At 37.7% G+C, this 9,801-nt stretch overlaps 1 protein-coding gene across 1 annotated transcript in view; it reads right to left on the bottom strand.

Moving 5' to 3' along the window:
- Positions 1 to 8,758, bottom strand: part of CCDC67 (coiled-coil domain containing 67) — a 75,738-nt gene extending 66,980 nt beyond the window's left edge. The window contains exon 1 of the mRNA XM_006771940.2: positions 8,686 to 8,758. Coding sequence (XP_006772003.1) covers positions 8,686 to 8,714 — 29 coding nt within the window. The 5' untranslated portion in view covers positions 8,715 to 8,758. The remainder of the gene's footprint in view (positions 1 to 8,685) is intronic.
- Between the last annotated feature and the right edge of the window lie 1,043 nt (positions 8,759 to 9,801).

Here is a 9,801-nt window from a genome sequence, read left to right on the forward strand (position 1 = left end):
GGTGGGGGGGGGGGGGGGGATAAAATATGATGGGAGAAGAAAAATGGGGTGTAGTCTGGGGCATTCAGAAGGCAAGAGAATCAATCAAATTAAAAAGAATTTTCAGTGTGCAAAAAGAATACATTTCTACAATTTATTAAACTACCAATATATTGACTTATATTCGAATTATTTTATACACTATAATTAAAACTGTATTTAACTCATAAAAACCATATAACCTGTTATCAATTAATATACTTTAGAGTTGGAAAGGACACTTTCAAGGTCAAGAAAGACACATAGAAGAGTAGTGCTTTAAAGTATTTTTTCTGAATTCAGATGTGAGAAGTTATGCTTTAATATTTATCTGCTTGGTTTCTTTGAAAATATGACTTTCACAGCAGATAAAAAATTTGGCAGATCATGTAACAGTACCTAGATTTTTAGGAAGGATTTGACAAGATTCAATGAATGAGATCAATGGCTAAGATGTAAGTCACAGAATAAAAAGTAAATGATTCAGTAGAGAGAAATGAGACTTTTGGTTGAAGATGGATGAAGACGCATTTTATTCCCTTCCAAAATCCTACTAAAATAAAGTGAGGGGGTCTTTTCAACCTATGCAGTCACACCTACAAGGACACAAATGAAGAGAGCTGGGAGGAGAGGAAGCCCAGAAGCAGCCCACGTAGGGATTTCTGGAAGGAGGGGGTAAATGCTGGCAGCCCAACTTATACCCTCCAATCAGGAGAATTTAGAAGAGTGTTTTCTGGTTCTGATCGGCCTGAGACTGGTCACCGAAAGAGACTAGACTGATGACCATACAGTAAAGACACTGTCGCAGCGCCCTGCCATGTACATGGAGCTGCCTGTCAGCTTTCAACTCTACCACCCTGAACTAGGAACAAGCAGTCAGGGACCACAGCCGTTTGAAGAAAACCATTCACACAACTAGGTCAAATACCAACAGAAAGACATTTTTGAAGTAAATTATGCAGAAAGGGGAAAACTTCAAAACATTTGTAATTAAGATACTAGAGTTATCAATACCAGGACAAATAAAATGTACAGGAGATGAGAAATAATCACAGTGTCTATATGGCTCAGAGGTAAAGATCGTTTATAAAGTCATTATGAGACAAACAGAATATTGACCCAGCTAAGATCATAATGTATTGGAAGAATCTGAAGTGTGTGTGTGTGTGTATGTGATGAAAAATAACCATTGTGGATGTCAGTAGATGATGTCTAAAACTGAAAAATCAAGAAGAAGCAATATAAGCATGTTATTTAGAGAGATGGAGGTAAATACCCCCCAAAAAAGTGCCTCTGGGAGGGGACAGGAGATAACCTTTTTTTGGTAACTGATAAAAAACAAAAGGACTTTTTAAACTTTGTACATGTATTACTAAGAAAAGAAAGATCTGGATAAATGTTCTTTTTCAATTCATATGTGCATCCACATATATAAGGAAATTGACTTTAAACATTTTAAATTTTAATTAATTAATTATTTTTAAATTTATCTTTATTGTTGAAAGTATTACAGATGTCCCCTTCCTCTCACCCCCGCCCCCACACCCATTGATCACCTCCACCCCTACCCGATCCCCAGGCCTTCACCGCACTATTGTCTATAATAACACTCCAGAATTTGTACATTTGGGGACTTTATGTATGTGTTTCATTGACTTTAGCATTGCTTAATGCATTTGTGGAATTGCCATTTAGGAATAACCGTCAGATATAAGTGCATTAAATATAAGCTTTAGTAATCTTAAATATATTAGGCTGTATTATACCTTGGCTGGTGGCTCCGCCTGAACCCTCAGGCAGCTGCAGATGCACTGTAGTTGGTGGGCAGATTTCTCTACTTGAATTCCCTGGTAGAGTAGCAGAGGCTGGGAGAAAAGTGGGGCTGTGGAGCAGTGTTTAGAGGTTGGGGAGAGGCACAAATTGAAGGGTGTGAAGAAATACACTGGAGCCATACCCACCGAATAACTGATTGTAACGACATTGCTAAAAGGATCAAGAGATAATTTCAAACAATCTTATTCATATCTTAATGAGTCAAGGGTATGCTGCATTGATTTTTTTTAAAAAAGCAATTTTGAATGCAAAAGGAACAACAAAATAAACATACAAAAAAAGAAATCCTTGGAAATACAAACATGGTTGTCAACACTAAAGATCTCAGTAGTGTCAGAAAAAACCCCACAATGAAATCACTGCTGAAATAAAAATGAGAAAACGCAATAAAGTTCTCCGTGACATAGAGAAAAAAAGACAATGATGAAAATTAAGAGAGAAAGAAAAAGATATAGATATTCTAGGAGATAAGAACGAAACAAGACAGTGGAGACTAATATCAAATAAATAGAAGAAAATCTCACTGAGCTGAAGAAATTTGAATCTTTAGAGTAAAAGTGTTTAACACGTGCTATGAAGGATTGTCAAGAAAGGATGTGCCCTATCCGGTTTGGCTCAGTGGAGAGAGTGTTGGCCTGCGGACTGAAAGGTCCCGGGTTCGATTTGGGTCAAGGGCATGTGCCTGGGTTGCGGACACATCCCCAGTGGGAGGTGTGCAGGAGGCAGCTGATCGATGTTTCTCTCATCGATGTTTCTAACTCTCTATCCCTCTCTGTAAAAAATCAATAAAATATATTTTAAAAAAAGAGAAAGGATGCATACCTAGAAAGTTTTTCTGACAAATTTTAAAATTCTAGGATAAACAGAAATCCTATAAACCTCTAGACATTAAAAATAAAGAAGGAAAGAGAGAGTGAGACTGCTTTCGCTTTTCCATCTGTAACACTCAATTCTTCAAGACAATGGGAGTCATGTTACAGAGTTTGTGTTTAAAAGTAAAAATTAGACATGTAAAAAGTTAAAAAGTATATCACCCGCATTCATTTTTATGAAAAGATTACCTAAGAATATACTTCAGTCAAATTAAAAGTAAATTCAAAAATTTCTTAAAATTAAGAACAGGGAAGGTTTTGTATATAAATAATAGTAATAACAATGCAATTAAACTTATAGCTGTTAAAAAAGATTCTTGAAATCAGAAAGGAATAAAATAACAAGTAACATTATCTTATGTATAATAATGTTTATAAAAATTAATAGCAACCAGGAACTAGAACTCCAGATTATTTCTTATAGGTGGGATAAGGGAATGGGGAAGCAAAGGCGTTACTAAAGTTAAGTCTAATTATGGTTGAGGTGATTTAAAGTTATAGTTAAAATTCAGTATGCCAAAAGAGGAATCAAAATTAAAATGTTTGTAAAAAATGTAAGTTAATAACTTATAAGATGTAGAACTTGTAAAGGAAAAGGAAGGAAAACTAGATCAGATTAGCAAATGTTGTGAAGTAAAAAAGGGTCAAATGTTAACATTAATGATCATAAAATTCTCTGTTTTAATGACAATTCTCTAATTGAGTTATTTATATTTTAATCTAATCATAGGCTATTTACAAGAGACACAATATGATATAAAAAAGAATGAAAACAAGGGGATGAATAAGAGTTGTCAATATCAGTACCAGGCAAAGTAGAAGACAAACAAAATAATGTTAACTCATACTTGTGAGATATTTTATAAAGCAAAATCATATAATATACCAGGAAGATATAATATCCATGGACCTCAGTACATTGAATAGAACATGAAAATATGTAAAACAAAAACTGCTTGAAATACAAGAATAATTGGATAAAACTATACTTATATAAAGATGTTTCTTAAAATTATTTTTTACAGATCAAATAGACAAAAGTCAGGTAATAATGAATTTGAAAAACATAATTTAAATTTAATAATAATAATTAAAAGGTTTGATTATATATGTATGATCTTCTTTATTTTTTTTACTTAACCAATAGAGAATATACATTTGTTTTCAAATACCCAAAGAACCTTTATAGAGGTTGATCATCCAATAGATCACAAGAATAATCTTAATAAAGCTGAAATATCATCTAGGATAGTCTATGACCATGGTGGTAGGAAGATTAGAAAGTAATAACAAAAAAATAATTATCTCCCCACTGGAAGTTGTATTTCCTAAATATCTCTTAAGCTAAATAGTAAATCAAAATGGAAGTAATAGGCTATTTCGAAAATGACAGTATGAACACTGAATCTATGGTCCATCGTAAAGCTGTGCACAAGAGAACTTGAGCTTTAATGCTTTTATTATTTAAAGAAATCATGAAATCCAGACTCATAAAAATAACTGAACTATAACTTTCAACTCAAAATTGAGAGCAAGATAAATAAAATAGACGATAAAAGGACAAATTAATTAGTAGAAATTCATGAATAACAAAACAAAGCAATATCTAGATATGGTCTCTCTCTCTCTCTTTCTCTCTCTCTCTCTCTCTCTCTTTCTCTCATAAGGGAATATTTATTGAACGAGAAGGTGCCAACTAAGAAGATAGGAGACTTAGTGGTGCCTCAAATCCATCTCAAAAAAGTAGAGTACAGGCTTCTTTTATGTCAAGGGAAGGGGAAACAGGAGTGGCAAGAGGTGATTGACTACAGAAGACATCTGGGTGCCAGCAAGGGTCCAAGGAAGATAGTACTTAGTCTGCTGACCCTAGTTGATGTGAGTTCGGTCATGAGCTTCCTGCAATTCCTTGATAAACAACACATACTTCCCTTATATCCTGAGATAGTATGTATTGTTTTTGTAAAACTCAAGACAAAAGCAGAAGCCCTCTAATGATTAATACGTCTACTAGTATATGCAAGACTAAGCAGAAGCTACTAAACAGAGACTTGGAGTCAGAAAATCCTACCATTTCACTCTGTTACAATGCCCCCTTTTTTCTTGTCCATCCCTTAATCTTGAGGAAAATAAGACAACTGGGTCTAGGTTCAATTAAGAGAGAGGATTAGCTTTAAGATGGAGTCAGATTTGCCTGCCCATTGTGCCCCTCTTGTTCGGCTCTTACAATCTCACACACCTACCTCTTCCACAATGGTCCCTGAGCCATAGAGAAGGCATTCTGGATGTTTCAGACAAAAAATAAAGAGTAACTTTTGTTATTGTGCTCCCCAGGACCCAAACCATGACAAGCTGGCCACTGCTCACACACTTCCTAACAAGAAATTGAAAGTGATCCTATTGTCTAAGGACCTCTGTGTCAAGGATTCTAAGGTGAGTCCGATTTGTTCAGTGAAGTGAGTGCCCTAATCACTAGAGATTGCGGAAGGAATAGCCCAAGTGGGAAACACATTTCCTAACAGTTTCTTTCCCGTTGAGAGGGCATCAGTTTTGTGGCAACGGAAAGCTTCAATTTATCTGGAAAATATATGCACAAAAACAAGAACATACTGACAACCCAAACTAAGTGGCAGTTGAATGAAGTCCAGCTTAAGTTACTATGGCGGATAAGGAATGCAAAAACCGACAACAACAACAGCAAAATGCCAGGGAGCGGGTTAACCAAGCAGCCATCTTTGGTCTCCCATAGTCCGGACTGTTCATTTAATTTGCAATCATTGTTTACCCATCTTAATTTCTTTCATTTAGGATCAGACGTTTTCCATGTTAGAACCCTGGGCTGGCAAAAGTGTGGTAATGAGGGGTCATTTTTGTAAAAGCAGCATGGATTTCATCCACCTGTGCCACAGTCTGATACTCAGGTTCAGTCATTATAGTGTGTCACTAAGTTTGATGGCATACATCTTATGTGAGGATATCTCATATTCCCAGCAATTTCACATATACATGGTGTCCCAAACATGCATACACACTTCGAATAATTATTAATTACAAAGGGGTAAATCTGAAAAGAAAGAAGCATCAGTTGAGCTATCAGCTTTAAAGTGTGTATACATCTTTTTGGAACACTGTATTTCTGGAACACATATACTTATACAATATAAAAATACTCAGTGTTATTTTTTATGTGGTAATGCTCGCCATATAATTTCAACACACAAAAATTAGTCTAATTAGTTTAATATTTCTGTTTTGTAAAGAAAGAAACCAAATCTTTTGAGGTGTTCCTGGACCCTTCTGGAATACCTCAGTTTTTCCTAGGTCAAGACTCCATTTATAATTTAAACTTTGCAAAATTTTAAATTTTGAGACATTTTTCAAAAACTATCAAAAAGTCTGGACATGGTTCTTTTAAAAAGGCCAATAAGATGGATCATTTATTCATTGTATAATTAGTTATGTCCTCAGCATAAACTCTAAAAACAAATAAAAAGGACAAACTCACTTAAGTATGACTGTTTTTGACTAGGAGTTTAGATGTATTATTGTGGCCCAAATACAAACACCTATAATTGGGAGAAATCATGATATAAATTAAAATTAGAGCCTGTGATAACCCAGATGTCAGAGAATAATGATTCACCTACATTATAAATGTTCTGTGTAAAAGCTATCACTTTAGGCCTTTGCACTTTCTGTTCCTGTTGCCTGGAACTCTCTTTACCCAGATATAATCTCTGCTCAGATGGCACCTTGTTTGACCACCCCATTCACATCTCCTCCTCTCCTCCTCAGTTCCTTTTCTTTTCTTTATGTCACTGTATAAAACATGTCTATATCTCCCACTATCTCTCCCACTGACGTGTAAGCCCCTTGGAGCAGTGGTCTCTATTTTGTTCACTGCTATCTTCCAGGTGCTTCCACCAATGACTGGCTGATAGTAGACAGTGATGGCGAACCTTTTGAGCTTGGCATGTCAGCACTTTGAAAAACCCTAACTTAACTCTGGTGCCGTGTCGCATATAGAAATTTTTTGATATTTGCAACCATAGTAAAACAAAGACATATTTTTGATATTTATTTTATATATTTAAATGCCATTTATCAAAGAAAAATCAACCAAAAAAAATGAGTTTGCGTGTCACCTCTGACACACATGTCATAGGTTCGCCATCACTGCTCTAGATAAATATTTGCTAAACGAAGGTTGCTCCACCAAACATTGCTGTGTATGGAGGTGACGTGGCTTGATACGGTAATTACAGAACAAATCCCTGATGAAGGATGTTTGTCTTCATGATCTAAATTTTTACATATTTCTCAGTAGCATGTGAGACAGAGGCAACGCCGACTTGGCTCTCCATGCTTTGGAGACTATGGTGGACGATGTCTGGTCTCATGTCTGCTGTGGTGAGTGGAGCAGTTCCTCATGGAAACTTCCAGTAATTCTCATTTGCTTCTGGTTTGTAATTATGTTGTACCCAAACAAACTCTGTGGTTCCCTACTAAACTCTAAGTTCTTTAAGGTCTGTTTCTTAATGGTCTTTGTATGGATGATAGTGCTTAATGTTGTGCCTGGCATACATTTCCTTAAGAATGAATTGCAGTGAAGTGATATTTGGTGCCCAGCCTTCGGTTCAGGACCGTCAATCTGCATCTTAGTTCTCCAAGCAGGAGTACCGTCATGATGGTGGGCCCAGAGAGGGAAATCATGCAGTGAGAATGGCTGCTCTACCTGTCCTGGTCTGCTTGTATCTGAACTTGTACATGCGGCAGAAATGCACTTCAATCTTACTTAAACCACTGTATTTTGGCATCTCTTTGTTATAAGAGCTTATACTTTAACATGCCCAATTTCTTAGTTGTGAAATGACAATGATACCTAGTGGGACAGAAGGAATATTCAGTAGGACGTTAAAAAGTGATAGCTAAAGTCCTCACCGGTTTGGTTCAGTGGATAGAGTGTCAGCCTGCGGACTGAAGGGTCCATGGTTCCATTCCGGCCAAGGGCACATGCCTGGGCTCCATCCCCAGTGTGGGGTGTGCAGGAGGCAGTCACTCAATGATTCTCTCTCATCATTGATCTCTCTCTCTCTCTCTCTTTCTCTCTCTCTCTCTCTCTCGCTCTCTCTCTCTCTCTCTCTCTCCCTTCCTCTCTGAAATCAATAAAAATTTAAAAAACATTTTTAAAAAAGTGATAGCTAGAATTATCCAGACTTGTACAGCTTCCCTTTAGCCTGATGTCAAAGTCATGGTCTGAGCAGAAAACCTGGAAGTGAGATACCTGAAGTGGTTTGACTAGTGCAAAATCAGTCACAGTCAAGATAGGCACACTAGCACCTCCCTCCCCACCATACCTCCTCCCCACTCAGCTCCAGGGTCAGCCAGTGGCCAGTTAGCGAATGAAACAATAGTAGACAGAGAAACCTTGGTGGTGCTGGTGTCATGGAAGGGGTGGGGATAGATATTTGTGAAAAGGAATTTAATTTTTTATGATGGTGAATGTTATACCAATTCTTTTCCTGATCTCCAGGAAACTTTTGGTAAAGTATCCAGTCTTGTTGCTGTTTTGAGGCGCTAATCTGTTTCGAGGCTACGCTTAAGTGCTGAGTTCAGCCTTAAGGACAAGTGTGGAGGGTTGGACTCTCGGTGTAGCAAGGAAGGGGCAAGCTGGCCAGGAACTGCTGCACTGTGGAAACCCAAGAGCACACGGGGCCCTGTGCACAGCCAAAGCCCTAAAAAACTCACCCAAAGTTGGAAAACAGTGATTTCCACTGCAGATCCAGGTCTAAATTGGAGACTCAAACTATAGATCCTTAAAATCACTCCGATTTCTCCTGCATCCTCACCAAAAATAACTGGCATATCCTTCTATTAATACTAAATTCCAAAAGTCATGTATCGCCAGGACATTTGTGGCATAGTCAAGTACCAATTTATGAAATAGAAATTTCTCAGCACTTACCCCGCTGTATTATGGGCTTGGTTCTCCATGTTGAGAAACTGCCTCTGGTTGATATTTCTCAATGTTTAACCTGTAAGGGAGAAAAATGATCTAGATTCCTAAAATGATAGTAACTGTTATTAACCTAGAAAACAAGAATTGCTTCTGGTAAACCATTTAGTATGAGTTTTTCTGAATGTAATGCTCTTGGTTCTACAAACTGTAGAAACTTGCATGTGTTGTGTCTCCCCGTGCATTTATGACACTGGCTTAGTGGTAAGTAGATAATTGAGATACTTAATCCAAGTGGCATTCACTACTGAATAGCTTGGTGCCAGGTCCATGAGGTGAGTAAAATAGAATTCCTATTTTATTCCGGCTAAATGCTCTCAAACTTCCCTTTCCTGTGGATCCTCTAAGGTTGCTGTTATTGTTTATTTGTAAAAAATGAAAAAATTTATGAGTAAGTTTTTTATTTGGCCCTTTCTGGGTTTTGTCAGAGATTTAAAATAAAAAGACTAAGAATTCCCTAAAATTAGAAATCTCACAATTCCTCAAAGACTCTGTAGGCACCTGCTTACCCTTGGGTGTTAGTATTTGCCCAAAGTTAAAAAACAAAACAAAACAAAACAAAAAAGCTTTCTCCAGCAACAACGTCTTCATGAGGATAAATGGACAAAGTATTGAAAAGGACTTCTACGCCTCTGAATTACTGAATAAAAGTCAATTAAATAGCCTTCACGGGGGTAGAAAGAGGAAGAAGACTCCTGGGCTGATGTCACCCTCAAATCAAAGGATTTAAGAGGAACCATGGATTGTGAGTGGAGAGGAGGGGCGAGGAGCAGGGGTGGGGAACGCCAGGTGAATAAATTCATTTTGTAGGTCTCAGATCCTTGGCTTTCACATCAGGGGAACTGAGGCACAGAGAGGCCAGGTGATTTACCCAGGGCCACACACCTAGAACATCCACCTTCTCATTTAGGGAGAAACTGCTGTGGATCTGCAAGGACCATCCCTGCAGCCCGGGCTCCCTCCACCCGTCGCGCGCCCCAGTAGCCACTCCGGCTTCCTGCCGCGACCCGCGCTGGGTTCAAGGCCACCCCCAAGGGGCAGCCGGCCTGCTGGGGTTCCCCGCGC

The sequence above is a fragment of the Myotis davidii genome, unplaced genomic scaffold, assembly GCF_000327345.1.
Source record: "Myotis davidii unplaced genomic scaffold, ASM32734v1 scaffold345, whole genome shotgun sequence".
NCBI classification, from domain to species: Eukaryota; Metazoa; Chordata; class Mammalia; order Chiroptera; family Vespertilionidae; genus Myotis; species Myotis davidii.